The sequence below is a fragment of the Gigantopelta aegis genome, chromosome 12, assembly GCF_016097555.1.
Source record: "Gigantopelta aegis isolate Gae_Host chromosome 12, Gae_host_genome, whole genome shotgun sequence".
Lineage (NCBI taxonomy): Eukaryota > Metazoa > Mollusca > Gastropoda > Neomphalida > Peltospiridae > Gigantopelta > Gigantopelta aegis.
Genome location: NC_054710.1, coordinates 46,717,399 through 46,740,446, shown reverse-complemented (window position 1 = coordinate 46,740,446; position 23,048 = coordinate 46,717,399). Strand labels below are relative to the sequence as shown.

The following is a 23,048-nucleotide window of genomic DNA, read 5'->3' as shown; positions in this document are numbered from 1 at the left end:
CAAAAGTATGTGACATATACCCAGCTGTACATATATACTGAGCGCAAGTAGAGACTTTACACTGCGTAAATTTGACCGTACAAATTAAATACAGGGTGCATGACTATAAAACTACTATGTAAGGATGTCGATATCATTTGAGAAGCAATACAGATTGACACAAGTCGATGTGGGGATCAATTTATTGCGTATTACCGCCTGATGTCATGTGACCCCCCAAAACGATTTTCACATGATGAGATCGTGGCACGTTCTGAAGTCAATAACGCGTGTGACCGCCTCGCGCAGCCACCACAGCCGCACAACGTCTTCTCATCGACCGAAGAACTCCTCTGAAAATCCGTACCGGAAGTCGTCGCCATTGGTTGATCAGTGCCTGCCCAAGAGCTTGAAGGTGGGTTGATCTTCTGACTCAGTCGTCTTCCCAATTCATCCCAAATGTGTTCGATGGGATTCAGGTCTGGTGAATGGGACGGCCAATCCATGACGTTGATACCGGCGTTTCGCAAGAAATTGCGCGTCAAGATAGCTTATGGGGTGTAGCGTTGAAATGTCAATCCTGGACCGTGTTGTTGCATGAACGGCAGCAGTTCCGGTGTCAACACTTGATCACGGTATTGTGCGGCAGTGAGGTTGCCCTGGACGACAATCAATCGGGAACGACCATGGGAACAAAATGAATCCCAAACCATTACGCTGTCGCCACCAAATCGGTCGACCTCCTGAACACAACACTGCGCATAGCGTTCTCGCGGTCTACGCCACACCCGACGACACGTTAGATGGAATCAGAGACGCTGGAATAACGTTGTCTTTAGTGACGAGTCACGTTTCACACTTAGGTTTGCTGATGGCAGGGTACGTGGTCCATTCCAGACGTTGACGACTGTGAAATGGCGTGAAAATGGGTCCTTTGTATGGTCTCCTAGCTCGCAGACCAGCAGTGCGCAGTCGATTCCTGATGGTGGATTGTGACACCCGACCCCTGAGCAATTGACCCCTCCGCATGACGAGTTAACCACGCCCCCCGTGACACGTGATGCAAGGTTAGACAAACATTCTGCCAATTCGCATAGGTCGATAGCAAAATCAACCGATCTGCCGATTACGTTTTTGCCTTAATTTATTTACAAATATCGTTGTTTAAATAAAAAGCCGACAAGAGGAGACATTCAAGTATTTCACTACACGGTACATTTACGATGACAACGTGATTTAAATCGACGAAACCATTTTTACTTCAGTAAATTTTATCGAAGCACAAGAACCCGGAGGTGAACGTCGAACCAAAAGAACATTTAAAACATCCTATGCTCGTTTTTCTTGTCAGAACTGATAAATTAAAATGTCTTGTTTGTTTCTTTTTTCTTCTTCTTTTTCATCTTAATTTTTGTTGTTGTTGTTGTTGTTGTTCGACTTTTATATTAATGGAATCCCGATATGCCGAGGAACAAGAGAATAGAATGCGCGGCGACGACCCAGCCTCGACCCGTTTAAAACCGTGGCGTCTTTATTTTTGGTTGGGTTGCGTTAAATGTTTTGTTTAAAAAAACAAAAGGGAGGGACGTGAGCAGTAACATTAAAATACAAGGCGTGTGGGAATGCTATCAGTGTACCAAAATTTTATGCACGAATGATTACAAAACTATAGCAGGATACAGTCGCCTGTGCCAAAATTATGCAGGCAGTGGTTTAGATTGTGGGATTGCGATATTTATGGGGGTGTATTCATAAAGTTTGTTTTATTTAACGACGCCACTAGAGCACATTGATTTTTTTATCTTATCATCGGCTATTGGACGTCAAACATATGGTCATTCTGACACTGTTTTTAGAGGAAACCCGCTGTCGCCACATAGGCTACTCTTTTTACGACAAGCAGCAAGGGATCTTTTATTTGCGCTTCCCACAGGCAGGATAGCACAAACCATGGCCTTTGTTGAACCAGTTATGGATCACTGGTCGGTGCAAGTGGTTTACACCTACCCACTGAGCCTTGCGGAGCACTCACTCAGGGTTTGGAGTCGGTATCTGGATTAAAAATCCCATGCCTCGACTGGGATTCGAACCCAGTACCTACCAGCCTGTAGACCGATGGCCTGCCACGACGCCACCGAGGCCGGTATTCTTACATAGCTGCACTGCTTGAATCAACCGATATACGGCACTTGCCCTATTTATGAAACCAAAGCCATACACGAAAAAAAAAAAAATAATAATAATAATAATAATAAATTCACAACTGGCGTAGCCAGAGGTTGGTGGGGACCACATCTTTGGCCCTCCAGTTATGTATACTGACATATTGGCCCGTCTCCGTTCTGACAAGATATATTAGGGTTGTTTACGTTTGGGTGCCCCATCCCCTCTTTATAAAATCAGACTGTCTAGCACACTCTTTTGAAAAAGTTGGACACAATTAGGAATGAAAATATAGAAAATGTAGGACAAAAGTAGGAAAACGTAGAACAAAAGTAGGACTGACACAGTATGTAGCGACATTATTCATGCTCGAAACACCTTTTTATGTGGTGCTTAGTTTGTACATGTATTTTGTGTTCTATAAAAAATAATGTGTATCTTATGTAACGGTCACGTTATAGTTATTTCAAATTACTGTACACTATATTAATCAATATACATATTTACATGCATAGGAATGCTGATGCACAGTAAAACAGAGTTAACATGATTAATTTAAGTTTTCCATAATGTATTATAGATTCTGAAGTCATACATACACATTGTACATTATAATCATATTAATCATTGGAAAATATGTTGGCTTTGAGGGTGTAATTTTAATATGTTGAGATTATATGGTGCCACAAATTGAGAGATGTATCTTGCTGCCAAGAACAATTAAAATAATTCCTGTAACTGATGACTTTTATAATATTACAAGGAATATGCACACTTTAACAGCAATTCGTGGCATTTTCAAACCAAAAAGTACGAAAAACTAAGTATTCTGAAGAAAAAGTAGGAAAAATAGGACAAAAAGTACGAAAAAGTAGCTGGACAGTCTGTAACATATTTGCCAATTAAGCCAGTACAACAGTGCTTAAATAAATTATAAACTCATGTGTTGTGGCAACAACTGTTGCGAATCAAACTTGAAGCTTCTGCTAAATGTAACCCATTTTATTTGTGGAGGAGACCCCCCCCCCCCCCCCCCCCCCCCCTCCATAGCCCCTGTTGACTGTGGTTGCATTCAATAACAGCGCCATACACAAAAAAACATTTCTGGCAGAAACACTGTATATATATATAACATAAAACTAAACCACAGATTGCAGTTCGCACAATTTGTTTAATATTTATTATGAGAATACTTCCTGACATTTTCTTTTTTCTCAAAGAGAGGGTCTTTACGTATTAATCCCCATGCAATCTGGTACAGGTAAATATATCTATTCAAAAATGTATATTTCTGTGGCATCCATCTCCAAATCATTATCCTCGAAATTGAGCAATTACGGATTACCATTTGATGGGTGGTGTCAAACTGAATCCCAAGTCTTGGAAGTCTGAATTACTCCTTAGCAGCAATATGTCAAACACCATTTTTTTTTTTTAAATGTTGTATTAAAAGAAATTGTTGAAAGTGTTTCATTTTCAGCAGCAATTTCACCCCCTGCCCCAGTTTTTCTTTCACATATCAGTTGAAACTGTTCTATTATTTCTATCATTCTGTTCTCAATATCAAGATGCAATGTAATTTGTTTAATAGTTTGTCTTCAGAATCTCATTTTCGACATCTAAGCAATGACTCCACATCCATTGGTCCAGTTGCTGAAATATATAAAAACAAACATGTTAAGTATTTCACATCCATTTGAAGAAGTACATTAGTCTGTAACTTAATTACATATCATTGTATTAATTTAAAGTTTAATTTAATTTTAGGAAAACATTTTTTTAACAGGAAACAAAATCAATGTGATTCAACAAAGTATAAAATTAAAAAGTATAGCAGTAAATTAAGAAAAGTAGTGAACAATGTATTTAACGTTGATGATGTTATTTGCACAAAGCTACATATAAGATGGCATGTGGAAGAAGGAAAATGCCTATGCTTTGCTAAAATTTTGGGTATAAAATAATGATGAAAAACAAAACTAGTCTCCAAAAGAAAATCATATTTAGGGTAGGTAATAAAAACAAAACAGATGTAAGTGCCTCATCTAGGTGGTTATGGGTTTGAAATGTTTTGAAATTAAGGTTAGGACATATTTCAAGCACATGACCATTTATAAACAGCAGTTCTTTTACTATCATTTATCTGAACATTAAAAAATATATCTATTAATTTCCAAGATTTTTTTTTTTTTTTTTTTTTTTTTTGGCTTCAAAACAGTTCAGGGTCCCTACATAAAATTTGCATAATTTATAACTTTCCAGACAATACTTCCTTATCCCCCTAAAGCTCACAACCATATAGGTTACTCCCTCACTCCCCCCTCCCCCCCCCCCCCCCCCACCCCACACACAAAAGCACATACACACACTCACGCCTACACACATGCAAACAAAAAGAAAAGGAAAAAAAGCTAAGACTTTCAAACGTTCCAGCATGCTTGCTAATACGAAGTATGGCGATCTCGCCCCGTGTCGATCTCGCCCTGGCGAAGTCGCCCCGGGCGAGTTCGCCAGGACTTATTTTCATCGTTAGGCGAAGTTATCATACATATTAGACTTGCTAGAAGACATATATTACAACATATATTATAGTATATATCTACTGTCATTATCAGCATGTTTTTGTGCCAAAACTACAGGGTTATACCACTTATACTACTAGTTTTGTATTGGGACACGCTGTGGCGAGATCGCCATATTTACTTCCGTGTTGCATGTCTGTTTGGCGAAGTCGCCAGTACATTATAACTCAACAATATTCAAGTTACAAGCTGTTATACGTTTACTTCATTAAGTAAAAACATGTGCAGTAGTCATGGTTTGATTTTCTTGTTGTAAAATGTAATACATTGGTAGTTTACATTTCTGACGATTTCACTTGCAAGCCGGGGCGAGATCGCCAGGATTTTTCTTGTTTACGTTTACAGTTTATTATAATAAATACACGTAAAGTACACATTTATGGTTTGTTTCATCATGTATTGTAAAAAAATTTAAGTTTACATTTCTTATTATTTCACTTTTTCAGGCTGTGGCGAGATCGCCAGGATTTTTTCAGTGTAGCATTTTTATGTCGGGTGAAGTTGTCACACGTTACTACGCAACTATTTGTCATAAGTGCACACTTTGATGTTCAATTTGGTATAATAAATATATGAACAAGACAACATTCATTTATTGTTTTGTTTTTATTGTGTAATGTGCAATGTTTTAATAATAAATACATAAACAGTACTTACTTGTTTGTTTTCTTGTATAATGTGATATATTCGTAATTATTAGTTCTGTCCATTCCACTTCAACAAGCTGTGCCAAATCACTATGATTTTATTGAGTGATGCATATTCGTTTATTTCATTACAGCAAATAAATAAATGTACCGTTCACAATTTACTGAATTAATGCCATAATTACTTGATTAATCTTGACTGACTGATTAACTGTTCACCATTATCCCCGATTACAGTGTGCACAGTATTCACTGTCATAACGGAACTCACAAAACATGCCACGTTGTTAACCTCTTAATCCATTAACTTTTATAAAAAGCTTCTCACAAATATGCACACATCATTCGCTTTCAAATACTGAGATAGAATTTACAAAATATGGCTGCTAACGGATGCCTTGTTTGCGATCATCCAGTTCGTCCACGTCAGGAGGGTTTGCTCTGTGACGGTTGCACCCTGTGGCAACACAGGACGTGCAACAGTGGCATGAGTCGAACTAGATATCGCCAGTTAGTAAATTCACAGGAGCCGTTTAACTGGACATGCGTTAGGTGTTCGGTCCAGGAGGACACCATCGGTGCCCCTGCGGCTGAGAGCACCCGAGAACTCGACTACTATGATGAACTCATGGAAGTCTCTAGAGATGACGTTGCCGAGGTTCAGGTAATTATAATTTCTTCTCTCAAATGTGTATATATCAATAATTAATTGATGCCGGACATACTATTTGCCTTATTATATATATAAGTTAATTTTTTAATTATGGCAACGCGCAATAAATCAAATACATTGGATTATATTGGTGTGACGCACTATTCATTCGTCCAAAAGACAAATCAAAAGTATAATATATTTTCAAGTAATAGTTTGTTTGGCAAATCAAAAGACAAATCAAAAGTATAATATATATTCAAGTAATAGTTTGTTTGGCCATTAAATATGTCAACAATATGTGGCAGAATTATTTTTTCACGTTTACTGTATTCAGTAATTGTCTCGTATAAATAGACCTACACACAAGGAAATATTAATTAACAAGTAATAAATTTTTTACAGGCTACTTACGTAGTTGAAAAATCAATTTCAACTGGAGGCAATACCACCCCGACCTTTTGACATCATAGAGGATTCCGTTGTCGAAGACCGACCACCACCAGCATGTGTTGCTATACAAACTGCAACCACTTTTGCAGTAGTTAAAGCAGCAACCATCAGAGATAAAAATGTTATTATTATCATTGTCATTATTAGTAACAATATTTGGGGAAACAACCTGCATAGCAAACATTTAAATGCTAACTAGTAATTTTAAAAAATAACAATCAGTCAGATGTTCTTTCTACCTTTCTTATTATGTACTTAAAGTAATACTGTTAATTTCGGATAATTTCAGATGGCACCGTTGTGTGGCGTTGTGCGACTAGAAACGCACAGGTCAAGCATTGTCGAGCATCGGTTAGACAGCAGGCTGACCTGTTTGTGGCTGGTGAGCACATGGCCTCAGATTACAGTTATCTTCCCATTTGGTTGTCCAAAATCCGGAAGTTTCACCGCGCAAGTAGTCTGCTGTTTGACTGTGATTATTTCATGGCAGACAGCTATGAAGTGGCAACTGTTTGACTGAAGTGACAGGGGATAGCATGTAGTTTGTAAACATGTGTAACTTGTTGACATTGAAGACTTGTTTGTGGTAATTCCGGCCCATGCAAAAGTAGTGCTTTTTGTGTAAAATGGGTGTACTCCGGCCTGGTTTAGAGGGTGTGTCTGTTTAAACCAATATGCTGGGAGAAAGAGCTGGACAACAGGGGTTGTCCTTTTCAGGGTATGTGTCCCCCATGCAGGCAAAGGTACATACAAAACATCACAGGCCTGCTGATATTAATAAAAATGTTATAGCCACTAAGGCTATATAGAAACATATAGCGAAATTAATTGTGGTCTGAGGCCACATGCACTGCCATGTACGGCAAATAGGAGGCGCAGTGGTTGCGAAAATGACTGTAGACATGAAGTTGGCAGCGAAGAGTGATCCCTTCAGATCAGCAGGGAGTATCGTTGATCAGCTAGTCCAGGAACATTTAGGTCCGGCTCCCTGCCCAGCGCTGCCAACGATCGATCGTCTAGTACACACAGCAAACTACTGTCGCCAGACCAGCCGGCCGAAGAATCCAACTGACTTGGAATTCGAGTTGAAAATGGATTTCATCCCAGACAACTTCTTAAAAGGTGACAAACAATTAAAACCTTGTTTGTACGTGAAGCTATAAGCCCTTAAAATATTTTTAAATTGCTATTTTTTAACTACTAAGTACTAAACCATTATAGACGGTTTATTCATGTTGATATAATTTTATTGATTTACTTGATTTATTTTTTGTTCATTGTTAATTTATTTATTTTAACTGTTATTAATTTACTTTTAAAGGAGATGTCACTACTGGAAGAAAACGGCATTTGATCTTTTCAACAGATCAACAGCTGCAGCTGTTATCTAGATCCAAGTGCTGGTACGCAGACGGTACCTTCAAGCTTGTGAAGGAACCGTTCACGCAGCTCTTTAGCGTACATTCTTTCATCAGGCGTGAAGACTGTGCAAAACAGATACCACTTGTTTTCTGCCTGATGTCTGGACGTCGCAAAAAGGACTACATGGCTGTTTTGGAGGCGATCATTGGGATGTTGCCCCAGGCACCGAGGGTACAACGTCTGGTGATTGACTTTGAATCAGCCTTGTGGAGAGCTGCTGCGTCCGTGATCCCAGACGTACAGATAAAGGGGTGTTCGTTTCACTGGACACAGGCTGTCTGGAGAAAGGTAAATATATCATCATTATTATTGTATATATATATATATATATGTGTGTGTGTGTGTGTGTGTGTGTGTGTGTGTGTGTGTGTGTGTGTGTGTGTGTAAATTGATGGTCAGATTGTTGAATTTAAAATTTGTTTAATTTTTGAAATAATCATTATGCTATCTCTAACCAAAGAACATTAATATTTTACAGATTCAAGACCTTGGTCTTCGTGAAGCCTACCGTAGTGACAACGACACTCACAGATATCTGAGGAAATTGATGTCATTGCCTTTTCTTCCACATCAACACATTCCAGCTGTGTTTGATGGGTTGAAGGCAGAAGCATCAACTGACCAGCTGACAACTTTAGTCGAATACCTGGAAGCGACCTGGATCCTGGATGCAACATGGACACCAGACAGCTGGAGCGTATACTTTCAGAGTATACGCACCAACAACGACGTTGAAGGATGGCATTTCAGACTTAACAATCGAGGTCGTCCCCAAGTCCAGCTCTACCTGCTTGTGTCCCTGCTGCACAAAGAAGCCACCCACATCAGCAACCAGGTTCGACTGGTGTCCCAACACAAAACTAGTAGTCCTGAAAATAAGTCCTGGCGAACTCACCCGGGGCGACTTCGCCAGGGCGAGATCGACACGGGGCGAGATCGCCAGGCTCCGTTAATACTATCACTAACCCTAAACCTAACTTACGCCTAAATTAACTGAATGCTGGAACGATCGGAAGTCTTGCCAAAACTTTTATTTTGGCCATTCGTCTGACTGTGTATTGTTTAACGACGGATTCTTAACAATATATACATCGAAGACTGATTAAATGAGTCAGTAAATTCCATTACATTGGAGGAAAAGTGATTCTTAAACTCTTACCTTCGTAGAATTTATATATCAGTTGAATTTTGATGGATTTCGGCAAAAATTCACTTCCAATACCATGTGACGGTTTCGCAGGAAAACACTGATTTTACGTCAATCGTAGGCTCCGCATAGTTGTCATCGCTATTAACACTTGTCAGCAGAAGTATATGTTTACTATGTTTATAATTCAGTTGGAAAAGACAATTATTTTAACTAATTTTAATGCTAACTATACAAAAACGTTACACATCGAAAAAAATTATGTTGTCTAACCTAATGGCGTCCAAGCAAATTTGGGCCCGCGGTTTTTGAACCGCGAAACATGATTGGTCCAGAGCGGTTGTCAATCACGCCGTACGGAGGGGTCTGCTTGTGGACGCGGCCGTCTCGAACCGATTACGGAGATGACGTAATCTGATTTGTCCATCCTCTCGGCGTGACGTCACACGCGAATGTCCTGGCCTCGGACGATCCGCCACTACACCTGTCTGTTGCACACAGGTTCTGAGATTATGAATTGTCTGTCGGCTGCATCCTAGTGTGCGAGCAACTGCCGCAACGGATTGTCCTGCGTGCAGCCTACCCACAGCACGCTCACGTTCTGCATTTGTGAGGCTTTGCATTCAGTCACCAGATGTGTTTTCCTGTTAAACAATACATGTGTGAATTGATTTGAAGGCATACCGTTCACTGTGTTGATCACGTGACCCTGTGCACGTGTTTGTCAGGTTTTGCACTTTAGACGTGCAGAAAGGCAATATGTGCGTTTTCACTCCGCCCCGTCCGTGCAGTATCATCGGGAAGACCTTTATCATCCATTATGTAACGCAAATTTCAACTGATTTCCTCCAAAATAATTTACGATAAAAAATATCATTGTAAAGTTTCTACTTGCGCTCAGTATATTTTATTTCTAGTAAATAAAACAAGAAGTTTCAATTTCATAATATCTTTATTTTCTAAACATTTTAAAATATTTTGTTAAGACAGTTTTTACCAGTTGTATTTAAAATTCAGTTTAATAGTACATACTCTAGATATATCTGAGGGACAATTATCATCATACTTTACGCGTCGTGAATACAAAATATATAATAACCAACTATATATATATATGTGTATATATGTATATATGTATATATATATATATATATATATATATATATATATTCCAAACGTAAAAGTAAAATCCTGAATAAATAAATGTTGCGTTTTTTAAAATTTATATGCTTACATCAATAAACTAAAACAATTTTTGTGATAACATCAAATATTATATAAACGATTAAGCACTATTTTTATTATTCAGTAATCTAGGCATACAGTTTCTAAATGTAAGGGGGGGGGGGGGGTTACTTTATAATCGTATGGTACAGAGAGAGCAGATTGACTACCTTCACCCTCAATTATGAATATAGTAAATATGTATTAATATAAATAAGAAAGACGAGGTTCAGGATCTGAAGGGCTTTAATAATAGGGTTAATTAATTATAAGTAAATTAGAACACTGGGGTTTCCATATAGGATAATTTATCCCCAGGATCTATAAATCAATATACAAGTAGTGTATACCCCACAGGTATAGCCCTAATATTTAACAAAATAGAAAACAGTTATATAAATACATGTTCAACAAAAGTGTAGGCTAATCAATTAAATAGCATTAGTAACCAAGCTTCATCTATCAAACCAAATACACATAATCATTAATATCGACACTCTTCCACAATATCATTAAACCATGGCTTCAAGAAGAAGTAACATGAATAAGACATTTGTAATCATCCTCAACCCATATAAATTTGGCCGGCACTAATGCAACAAGTTAACAATACAAAATAGATTATTTCTAAACACTTAATAAGAACTGTCACTCTATTATTAGAAATGCATTTTTACTTTAATATTATCCTGATAAACATGTTTTCCTATTCTAATTATGTAAAGTTGTATACGTTTCTTCTCTAGTGTACATGTATATCCTTCACATAAAAACAAAGTGAGAAAGCCATTCTCAAACAAATACAAACACATTACCAAAGGTTATTCAGCTTAAGTCAATTAATTTCAAGCTGAGACCAATGTTTATGTTGCAGCTGAGGATTTAATAGATATCGGTGTCAAACTGGTCGTCTGCTAAACGAATGACCCCAGGTCATTCTGACCATTTCCCAAAATTCCAAGTGCTTTGTTCTCTTAGAGTTAGAGCTGTTGGTGCTAATTAGGACACACACCATAATCCCCTACTGAGAGAGAGAGAGAGGCTAAATACCAACTGTTCCCTTGCAGTAATCGTTTACATGTGTGATCATTTGGTGATAAAATATATTTTGCTCAATAACTCAGCTCTTTCCTTTCAATACTAACAATGTCTTTAATATATTTTATCCCAGCATAAACATTTATAATAATCAAACCATTAACCTCGTTAATGAATACATATGTATGCAATATTCTAATATTAATTATTCAAATAAGTACAGAGATGAGCCTTTTACTAAAAAGGGCACCTCTATTTAAAAGCATACTAAATATGTGTCCACTAAATACAGGTTTTGTACTGTCTACTTGGACATTCGTTTATAAAAATGACTGATCACATATGTACCATTTAAGTACAAATTATGAAAATTATAATATACATATCTGTAAAAGTATAATATGAATGAACAAACTAATATGTAATGATGCCAGTATCACTTACCCCACACGACCAGAGTCCAAATCTGAACAAAAACAAGCAATTATCAGTCGCGTTTTACAGATAAATAAATGAAAGCAATAAGGCATTAATTGGATCTTTTTAAGATTCCCTCTCACCAAGAGTTAATATAAATTGCTAAAGCAGCGGTTTATCTCTTTTGAGCTAACATATTTAATAAAACGGCGCTAACATATTTAATGTCAAATAAAAGCTCCCAAACTATACAGTGCAAGAAAATGGCTAATAATTATGATACATCATGATATGGAACCTTATGACATCTTTGTTCTTTCTTTCTTAAGCATTATGGCAACAGTACTAACAGGAAATAAAATGATCACTTACTAATCGTTAATATACTTTCGGGAGAGAAACCAACTTTATAAAATACTATAACTATGCATTCAATCTTATAAAAATTATCAATAGCTTGATTCCTAAATAGCAAATATACTTCCTTGTAACTAAATGTAATACGATGCTTACCTTAAGATGGCTCGAGTAACTCGGTGTTGATTGCTCGGTGACCAGAGTGGAGTGCCTTGTGTGAGATCCACACCAAGAACAAGGAACTTTGGCCCTTTTCCACATATGGTCATGTCACATGACCACGAAAGCTGTCCCCTCTGGCACCAGCCTTCCAAACATAATAATGTAAGCCCTTAGAGAGTGGTTGGTTGTGTTCTTTTTATAGAAAGGGAGGAACTATACATGCAGTAAATGAAACAATGATAGTGCATTTCCACCACCATATGAAGCAGGCAAATCCCGACCTTCAAGATATAAGAAATAATACACCATATATATTTCACTATCCTACATAAAAGTAAACTGAAAGTTCACTGTTGTCAGAGAATTGTAGACCACATGTCTCATTCTACTGAACGGGTCCATTTAATTTGGAACATGAACGTAGAAGCTGCAGCGCACTACGTGAGTCTTCCACATATTCTCCCCAGTACTTAAAGATTTTTCTTTGAAGATCCCGGTATTTGTTTTCTTGGTGACGTTTCAGTTTTGACTCGCTCACCAATTGAACTTGCAAGGGTACCAAGCAGGGTAATCAGCATATAAAATGGCATATGTGGGCGACCACGTTTATTTAGTCTGTTGTGCCACCCTTCAACATTATTATTTGTACGGATACTGAGTCCGTAGACGCTCGTGATCCAGGTATTGCCGACATATTCAAACAGGGCTTTTAAATTACAGTTCACATACACTAGATGGCCTCTCAATGCATTTTCACCAATGGCTAAATTCGGATTGTTTGATAGGTATTAAAATGCTTATATGCCAAGGATTCAAACACTTTTAAATTACAGTTCACATACACTAAATGGCCTCTCAATGCATTTTCACCAATGGCTAAATTCGGATTGTTTGATAGGTATTAAAATGCTTATATGCCAAGGATTCAAACATGCTTAATGTGGGCATAACATCCGATTAAAATCAGGAACACCTACCAAATCAAACTGTAGTAAGAAGGGGACGGGGTATGAGCAGAATAAATGTTTAAAAGTTAATAAACAAAATATACACAACAAAATGTACAATGAATATATAATAATGTTTAATTAAATAAAAAAACTCATCTTGAAATAATAATATCAGGTTGTTTAACAACAAACGTTCGTTTGCGTATAACCCAGATATAAGTTGCTTTCATTAATACAGAGGCCGAGATTACCGGTTCGAAATTACCTGGGGCAGAGATTACTTGGGTCCGAAGTTACTAGGCCGAAGTTACCAAAGTCCGAAGTTACCACGTTCCTTAAGTAGGACATTGATCCGAAAGTTCGCAGAAGCCACACGTTCAGAATAGAAGGGGAAAATCCATTCGTTCATCAGATTTTACAAATGGCAGCATTCTTACAGAGCAGGTAAATATAAATGCATTACATGTTTCACCATTTAAAATAATTTTCTACCTCGCCACTGAGGAGCTCCTAAAACGTGAACAGTCATGACATGTTAATAAAGCAAATACCAGCATTAAAACAAATACAGATTACGTGTAAGCTAGGCAAATAAAACGAATCGTTCTCAAACGTAACAGTAATGAGATGTTCATACAATGATGGGGCTGTCCCACTTACCCCAGTCACATAATTAAAGTATTAATATAATTCTGTTAAATTATTGTTCTTTTTTTTTAAAGTTAAGTTTGTTTTGTTTAATGACACCACTAGAGCACATTGATTTATTAATCATCGGCTAAGCCTACTGGATGTCAAACATTTGGTAATTTTGACATATAGTCTTAGAGAGGAAACCCGCTGCAGGTAGGAGTTTTAGCCACATATGTTACTATTGTCGTCTATGGGATTTGATTTGTATACACCCTAGAGATTCACGGATAGCCCTAGCGCCTTGTATTTTTCTGGGGTGGGGAGTTGCCTATCTGAGAATCTCACTTTTTTTTAACTCCAGCAAATAGCATACACATCTCGGGGTTTAATTTGTAGTGTTTCATTTGTTTATAAAAAGTAGTCTCCCCCCCCCCCCCCCCCCCTTAGGATTTTGATCAGGGTACGGCCCTGCATGATTTTATGACTTCTCCCTAAACGAATTGTCCTCTAATACTTTTCACCAGTTAACAGCAAACCAGGATACACCGGTAACTTACAGTGTCCCGTGCAATACGGTGATGTATTGCATTTCTACATGTCGTACACTATATAGCTAATTTATAATGTCTGAATTTATAACACATAGTTTATATTCATCATATGATCAATGTGAAATATAATATAGATGCCGGGTACCTCACGGTGTCCCGTGCAATACAGTGACGTACTGCATATTTACCAAAGTAATTCGTTTATTTTATATGACGTGATAAATGTTTTATTGTTTCCAAACAGTATGTTTACCATGTATATTCATGTACCTGTAATGGTATACCCAACATTGCTGTTTTCGCATTATTCTTTTTTATATTAAACATTTGATGAAAAGCACAATGTGTTTGTTTTATGTAAATTATTATTATTAAATAGCCCATCACTAGGGGTGATCTTGACTAACAGGGACACGGTGTTAAGTCGGACATTGATCCGGTGGGGAATTCCCAAAAGTAAAGTTCGCTGAAGCCACACATTCAGAATAGAAGGGCAAAATCCATTCGTTATCAGATTTTACAAATGGCAGCATTCTTACAGAGCAGGTAAATATAAATGTTTCACCATTTAAAGTAATTTTCTACCTCGCCACTGAGGAGCTCCTAAAACGTGAACTGTCATGACATGTTAATAAAGCAAATACCAGCTTTAAAACAAATACAGATTACGTGTAAGCTAGGCAAATAAAACGAATCGTTCTCAAACGTAACAGTAATGAGATGTTCATACAATGATGGGGCTGTCCCACTTACCCCAGTCACATAATTAAAGTATTAATATAAATTATTGATCTTTTTTTTTAAATTTAAGTTTGTTTTGTTTAATGACACCACTAGAGCACATTGATTTATTAATCATCGGCTAAGCCTACTGGATGTCAAACATTTGGTAATTTTGACATATAGTCTTAGAGAGGAAACCCGCTGCAGGTAGGAGTTTTAGCCACATATGTTACTATTGTCGTCTATGGGATTTAATTTGTATACACCCTAGAGATTCACGGATAGCCCTAGCGCCTTGTATTTTTCTGGGGTGGGGAGTTGCCTATCTGAGAATCTCACTTTTTTTTTAACTCCAGCAAATAGCATACACATCTCGGGGTTTAATTTGTAGTGTTTCATTTGTTTATAAAAAGTAGTCTCTCCCCCCCCCCCCCTCCCCCCTTAGGATTTTGATCAGGGTACGGCCCTGCATGATTTTATCACTTCTCCCTAAACGAATTGTCCTCTAATACTTTTCACCCCCCCCCCCCCCCCAAACACACACCCGTTCACCCTCTAAATGAATTTAGTCAGGGGAGAAGGTGTTGAAATTTTGGGGGGCCTCTTGTGTTTCAGGACCCTTCCAAAAATGTCGTATTGAACAGGCATGTTTTCAGACCTGAACCGGCCTCAGTGGCGTCGTGGTAGGCCATCGGTCTACAGGCTGGTAGGTACTGGGTTCGGATCCCAGTTGAGGCATGGGATTTTTAATCCAGGTACCGACTCCAAACCCTGAGTGAGTGCTCCGCAAGGTTCAATGGGTAGGTGTAAACCACTTGCACCGACCAGTGATCCATAACTGGTTCAACAAAGGTCATGGTTTGTGCTGTTCTGCCTGTGGGAAGCGCAAATAAAAGATCCCTTGCTGCTAATCGGAAAGAGTAGCCCATGTAGTGGCGACAGCGGGTTTCCTCTCAAAATCTGTGTGGTCCTTAACCATATGTCTGACGCCATATAACCGTAAATAAAACATTTCTTTCTTTCTTTCTTTCAGACCTGAAATTCAAAGCGCGCCAACTGAGAGTGTCACTGTAACGAGGAGTTTTATGCTGCGTTCGGATGTGCCCGGAAACAGAAATTTCCGACTTGTCAAACCGTAATTGCCGAGACTAATAATTATACTGTTCACGTGTAATTAGTGACGTGAAATTCTTCGTTAACTGTGGTTTCGAATTTCACATTATAAATTAAAGGGACATTCCTGAGTTTGCTGCACTTTTTAAGATGTTATCGACTAACAGAGACTTTTTAACGATTGTAATTACATATCAAATATATTTTTATACATACAATATTAGTGGAGCCGCTGTATATTAAACGTGTTTCTGATCGTTCTAATATTTGTACTAGGTTAAATTTCATCTTATTTCCTAAAATATTGTTTTTTCGTACGTACGAAATTATTTGAAGACAAAATCCACTTTGGGCTTTTTACAAATATTAAGACGACCAGAAACACATTGAATATACAGACATTTATATTCTAAACAAGCAAATATATTTAATATGTAAGTTTAATCATAGAAATATTTTATTAGTCGGAAACATCTTACAATGCAGCAAACTCAGGAATGTCCCTTTAACAGATTAAAACAAAAACACGAACTTTTCGACACTTCTATGTTTTACGTCGAGTTAGATACACATAAGAAAATAAAAACGTTCTCCAAAAATCCGCATTTGTTTTTCAGCAACAAGTCCGGATTCATATTTGTGTTCGAATTCTACTTCTAAGAATTCTATCCAATGCACTAGAATTGTAATAAAACATCATAGTTAATAAACTAATATCATAATTAATAAATACTAGGCTGTAATAATAGTCAAATAATGAATAAAACATTTCTGTTAGATACTGAATCGAGGCAGCAGTTAATGACCTACAATAGTTTATAGACATAAGAATGTGGTGCATCGCGACATTTTTATCTGTTTACATTTGCTATGTGCAGAATTTAAATGTTATTTTCACATGGTGACACGTCACTATTTGAACAAAATTGATATAATGACATTAATGTCGTTTTACCTAACTTGTGTTCCTGACTGTACACTTATTGAAAGTAAACTACCAATATTTCCAGAGAAAAATGACATTAAAAGTTCGGTAAGCATTACATTTAAAGGTGCACGGTCGAGATTGGGGTGGGGATAAACTAAATAAAATAACAATATTGATTGTTGCAGTGTAATTTTGTTTAAAAGTTACATTATTTTGCTTATACTATAACGCTATATACATCCATTGTGCTTTTGATTTTCCAAAATAGTCCAGTTTTGATTTGAAAGTTCATCAATGTTTCAGGCTTGTGTGTAGGGCCTATTGTCCGAACCAAATTGTTAACAACTACAAAAAATTACTCTCCTACCTTTAATCGCCGTTAGATTTCCTCCAAAGTTTGACCAAACACAAACTGCAAAAGACCCACTACAAATATACAGATTCCACACATGAGACTGCAACGATGTCGCCGATATTGTCTTTGCTGAGATAAAAAATAATAATAAATAATATGACGTCATCACGTTTGCTTTTATATCATAATATGTTATGACATATTATTTATTATTATTTTTTATTATGATTAAAAAAATAATAATGATACCATTAAAAATCATTGATTTCATATTAATTGTGTCAGATACTTTGGAGGCTTTCACCCCTCTTGAAGAATATTCCATAAAAAGTCAAAATGGCAGCTGGCACAAAATTACATGCTTTTTGCCCTATGCGCTCTCAGCGAAGTCGATATAGGTGACATAGGTATCATCTGGTATGTGGAATCTGTGTCATTGTAATGGTTTTTTCAAGATTTCTGTCTGGACAAAATTTGGAGGAAATCTTAACGGCAATTAAAGGTAGGAGAGTAATTTTTCATAGTTGTTAACAATTTGGTTTGGACAATAGTTCATCAAAATAAACATCTCTGGCACGATATTTATTATTGTGATGTTTAATACTGTGCTGTATCGGAGGTCCAATAAATGTCAAAATGTTAAAAAACGGACCGTAGATGTTTCTTGGTGAACTAGCCTGTGTGCAGAAAATTATGCTGGAGGGTGGTGGTGGTGGGGGGTCTGTTTCCCCTCAGAAATATATTTTTAAAAATTAAAATTATCTTTTAACAGGTGTTTGACACACACACACACACCCACACACACACACACACACACACAGACACGTGTTATACACAGTTTTGATGTGAGTTTGGTGTGCACTACAAATTCATGGATACGGTATTTGTTATTAAGATCCAAAACACTCACATTTCCTTCCTTCATACAGCAAAATAATCTTTCCATCATGTTTATTTGCTGCAAAGTCACTTTTAAAAATATTTCCATAGGCAGGCTCAACATTGTTATCAGTGGACCATCTCACCCACAGCAATTCTTTTAAACATTGCTGACAGAAACAAATTCTTACGTTCGAACCCTGTTGTTACCCTATACATTCACTTGCTAAGGGGAGCTCAAGTTACTCGCCTTGAACTAGTTTCAGCGGAGTGATGCATTAAATGATGATGTTTGATGTACATGTATCATGGACTTGGTATAATATTTTTTGTTTCTAATTTCAGAATATATTCAGTCAAGCAGAGGAAGGAAAAATCATCTCAAATGATGACAAAAGCTTTAAACTGAATTTTCCATTTCTGCACGACCATGCTACTGTTAAATATCTCAAAGACTCAAAAGTTATGTTTATAATGAGAGGTCTGCCTGGTTCTGGAAAATCAACAATTGTCAGATCCATCCAGTCCACTTATCCCATAAGTGCCGTCTGCTCGGCAGACGATTACTTTTTAAAAGATGGAGTCTACAACTTTGATCCCAACAAACTTGGCCCTGCACATGAAACCTGCAGGTTACGGACAGAGCAGCACTGTCAGAGTGGATGCCCTGTTGTAGTCATCGACAACACCAATGTCAAGCGCTGGGAGATGAAAGAATATCTAGATCTGGCATTGAGGACTAACTATGTTGTTGTTCTGGTTGAGCCGCAGACTCCATGGAAATTTGATGCCAGAGAACTTGCAAGAAGAAATAAACATGGTCTAAGTGAAGAAATATTGCAGTACAAAGTGCGGCTGTTCCAGGATTTTATGCCAAGTTATTATGGCTGGTTTTTTAATGAAGCAGATTCAAGATATTTTCTCCGTATGGGCAGGAAGCTCGTTGAGGAATGTGTCGACAAGATACCAGAACTAAAACAGAGCCTGCTGGCACAGTTTAGACGCAGACAGGTTTATATTCCAGGTACATGCAAATAAGGATTTGTTTTCATTTGTATTTGGGTGGGACGTAGCCCAGTGGGAAAACGCTCGCTTGGTGCGCAGTCAGTCTAGGATCGATCCCCGTCAGTGGGCCTATTGGGCTATTTCTCACTCTAGCCAGTGCACCACGACTGGTATATCAAAGACCGTGGTATGTACTATCCTGTCTGTGGGATGGTGCATATAAAAGATCCCTTGCTACTAATGGAAAAACGTAGCCGGTTTCATCTCTATGACTATGTCAAAATAACCATATGTTTGACATCCAATAGCCGATGATTAATAAATCAATGTGCTCTAGTGTTGTTGTTAAACAAAACAAACTTTTTTGTTTGTTTGTATTTTATCATCATTATGTTAAAGGCTGCAGACTCAATTCCATGCAGATCAAATCTACTTCATATCTGCCAGTTGACATTTTTGTTTTGATATTTCACTATAGTAATAGTATTAGATGTACTGTTGGTAGAGCTGGGCGGTATTCAAATTTCAGGTTCGGAATCAGTATTTGTGGTGATTTACCTCGGTATCAGTACGGTATCTGGTATTGCTATATTGATAACCGATATCGAGCGGTATTTTCGGTATAGTACCATATACTCGGCTTTAAATGCATGCCCGAATTAAGTCTCACCTGCTAATTTCATCTAAATAAAATTAAATTCTAGGCACAAGGCCCTCATTTCTTTCTTCTTTGCAGCTAGTTTGCGTTTCAGATAGATTGTTAGTGCATTACTAAATGGCGGGAAAAACATTTTTAGTACCTTTGGGTATTTTGAGATTTGCTCAGTACAGTAAATCAGTACTGACAGGATACCGATACTGAATGGTATATACAGTATACCGCCCAGCTCTAACTGTTGGTGTTTATGTTAGTGAACTGTTCATTCTGAGTACACCTACAAGCCCTGTGCTTTAGATTAAACACGGTTCAGGAGTTTTATCAAATATTATGTTCCTTATTATGGAAATTGTAATGTTAATGTATAACAGGTTCAAGTTTCATTCAGGCTTATTCAGAGATATTGTAGTATCTTATTGTCACATTGTGATTTAAAATATACATAATACTAATAGCATATCATATGTACCCAGTGGCTTATCTACAGAAAGTAGCACCTATGGCAAGCACTGAAATTGCACGCCTGTCCAAACATCTGACACCCATCATTTAAATAACGTCCAAGTTTAATAGAAACTGCTCAGTGGTGACCCCTTAAAGTGGAGCCCAGGGCACGTGCCATACCTGCCATACCTGCCATACCCTAGGTATGCCACTGTAATGTACCCTAAACCTACATAGTTGTTTAAATTTGATTTCAGCTCACACTGATGCAAAAGCCATAGTGAACTATTTCCGACGACAAAACGGCAATACTCTTATACACTGCACATCGAAATTCCTCGCTCATGGCAGGGTCCCATGTGCCGTTGATTATCATCTGCGGGCGGACGTGCAAGGGAACTGTGGCAAGGCTTCATGTCTAACTGTCACCAGCATCATAATCACGGAAAGAACAGTGGGAGCCCGGGTCAGGCTGAGCAAACAACAGCTGCAGCTTTTTGACAAACCTGAAGAAAGAGAAAGAGATGAACTGATGGCGAAGGCAGAAGAGTCTCCATCACAAGAGTTTGCCAGCAGAGGTGGTGCTTCAGAGAATATGGAGGGAAAGCCTCTAAGAAAACAGTTTGCCGCATTAGAGTTATCTTCTGATGACAAATCTACAATGAAGATCAATCCATTTAAACTGAAAAATGGAAAGATTTCTAAAAACGGGTCTGCTGATGCCAAATCAATTAATGAGTCTGAATCAAATATGTATAAAATTGTACGTTCAAAACCATTCAATAACCATGCATCTCTCAAACCGCTGTGCAAGCGTAAAGAAGTGAAGGCACAGCCAAATCTTCATATGATGTCTGCATCCAGATTTGGTAGGAGTGCCCACATTACGCTGGCCACGGCAGAAGGAATAGAATCACGACAAACCACTTTTGATATTTTAGATATATGTGAGGTTGAAGCCGAGTGCCCATTTGAGGGCAGGGATTCTGTGCCAGTTCTTGGTGGTCGTGCAGTCTACTTGGGTGAAGGGATGTGCTGCATCTATCTGTACAAACCTTTGGTCTTTGGCAGTTTGTTTTCTGGGCACTACTGAATCTGACAGTCCAGGGTCCGTGCTTATAAAACGTTTAGAGTCCAGACTCACTCTAATGAGGTCACACGCATACAACTTGTATGGCGTTGTCATGACATTAGTATCTCAGACTCTATTGGAGTCTCGAGTCTAAACTCTAAAGGTTTTATAAGCACCAGGCCAGATAGTGTTTGCTGTTTGTATCGACGTTCCGTATTGAGAGTGTTCCTCAGAAGTACATTCTGAGAATAATATATTCAGTCATTGGAACCAATGAAGAAGAAGAAGGAAATATTGTATTTAACGACGCACTCAACACATTTTATTTATGGTTATACAGGTGCGGATGTTTAAAGGGACATTCCCGAGTTTGCTGCAATGTTTAAGATGTTACCGACTAACAGAGACTTTTTAATAACTGTAATTACATATCAAGTATATTTTTCTGCACATAAAATATTAGTGGCTGTATATTAAACGTGTTTCTGATCGTTCTAATAGTTGTACTAAGTTAAATTCCATTTTATTTCCTAAAATATCTTTTCGTACGTACGAAATTATTTGAGGACAATCCAGTTTGGGCTTCTTACAAATATTAAGGCGACTAGAAATACATTGAATATACAAACACTGATATCCTAAACAAGAAAATATATTTAATATGTAGGTCTAAGTTTAATGGTAGAAATATTTTATTAGTCAGAAACATCTAACAATGCAGGAAACTCAGGAATGTCCCTTTAAGGTTAATTGACCTAGCATTAGAGTTTTGGGGAATTAGACTTCTTTCACATTCCACTGCGCATGTGCCCGTTGCGGAGTTACTCGAGGATGCAAACCGCGAGATCTCGCCAAAATAGACCTATCTGCAAATTGGGGGGCAAAAGCAATGGGAGGCCACGACCATTGTTCAATTATTAACTGTTCCAACCGCATATGTCCGGGAAATTCGTTGTCCTTCCATCGATATCCAGCCAATGGATATCGGAAACGATTGTGGGTAATCGTTTCACGTAGAAAACGATTTTAATGTTACTCTAAGTACGAGGGTTTGTTCGGCACATTTTGTAGGAGGGATATATATATATATCAGTCAAACCTGTACTCAGCGGTCACCTGCCTTAAGCGGCCACTTTTTTCCTCCCAAACGATTTATAATGTAAATGCACCTGTAATAAGCGGTTACCTGTTAACGCGGCCAGCGGCAACCTAAATCGGATCCCAAATCGCTAAAATACCTGCATTAAGCGGCCACAGTAAAGTTTTACTCTTATATAAAAGGGATATTTTAACAACAGCGATAAGGTGCAGCAAATAACCGATCTTCACACCTTCAGGAATAATAGTACCCATTCAGTCCCGACATCTCCACTGTGTATCAATTAAGGAAGTATGAATCTGACATGCATCTAATTGCCTCTGGGCAGGCTACGCTTGACATTTGTAGATTCACTTACTATAACAATACATCGCATGAAGTCGGAATTAAATAAT

At 37.7% G+C, this 23,048-nt stretch overlaps 2 protein-coding genes and 1 long non-coding RNA gene across 3 annotated transcripts; 2 read left to right on the top strand and 1 right to left on the bottom strand.

The window, feature by feature from the left end:
• The first annotated feature begins 7,366 nt into the window (after positions 1–7,366).
• On the top strand, positions 7,367–11,155 carry LOC121386108. The gene is made up of 4 exons (XM_041516905.1): positions 7,367–7,598; positions 7,798–8,186; positions 8,377–8,733; positions 11,144–11,155. The coding sequence occupies exons 1-4, from the start codon at positions 7,367–7,369 to the stop codon at positions 11,153–11,155; spliced, it is 990 nt and encodes a 329-aa protein (XP_041372839.1).
• A 5,587-nt stretch (positions 11,156–16,742) lies between these two features.
• On the bottom strand, positions 16,743–17,609 carry LOC121386689. The gene is made up of 2 exons (XR_005959686.1): positions 17,509–17,609; positions 16,743–16,890 (listed from the first exon to the last, which is right to left on the bottom strand). It is a non-coding gene; the product is annotated as an uncharacterized LOC121386689 (long non-coding RNA).
• On the top strand, positions 16,757–21,942 carry LOC121386688 (2',3'-cyclic-nucleotide 3'-phosphodiesterase-like). Its single transcript, XM_041517681.1, has 3 exons — positions 16,757–17,246; positions 18,721–19,399; positions 20,740–21,942. Exons 1-3 carry the CDS (start codon positions 17,112–17,114, stop codon positions 21,573–21,575), a joined length of 1,650 nt encoding a protein of 549 aa, XP_041373615.1. The 5' UTR covers positions 16,757–17,111; the 3' UTR covers positions 21,576–21,942.
• The last annotated feature ends 1,106 nt before the right edge of the window (positions 21,943–23,048 follow it).

What these genes read in the sequence shown, in the direction of transcription:
- LOC121386108 (XM_041516905.1), top strand. Translation starts at nt 7,367, where the DNA reads ATGACTGTAGACATGAAGTTGGCAGCGAAGAGTGATCCCTTCAGATCA. An exon ending in CCCAGACAACTTCTTAAAAG is followed by an intron (nt 7,599 to 7,797) that starts GTGACAAACAAT and finishes TTACTTTTAAAG; the next exon opens with GAGATGTCACTACTGGAAGA. An exon ending in CACAGGCTGTCTGGAGAAAG is followed by an intron (nt 8,187 to 8,376) that starts GTAAATATATCA and finishes AATATTTTACAG; the next exon opens with ATTCAAGACCTTGGTCTTCG.
- LOC121386688 (XM_041517681.1), top strand. Translation starts at nt 17,112, where the DNA reads ATGGTGACACGTCACTATTTGAACAAAATTGATATAATGACATTAATG. An exon ending in AAAATGACATTAAAAGTTCG is followed by an intron (nt 17,247 to 18,720) that starts GTAAGCATTACA and finishes TTCTAATTTCAG; the next exon opens with AATATATTCAGTCAAGCAGA. An exon ending in CAGACAGGTTTATATTCCAG is followed by an intron (nt 19,400 to 20,739) that starts GTACATGCAAAT and finishes ATTTGATTTCAG; the next exon opens with CTCACACTGATGCAAAAGCC.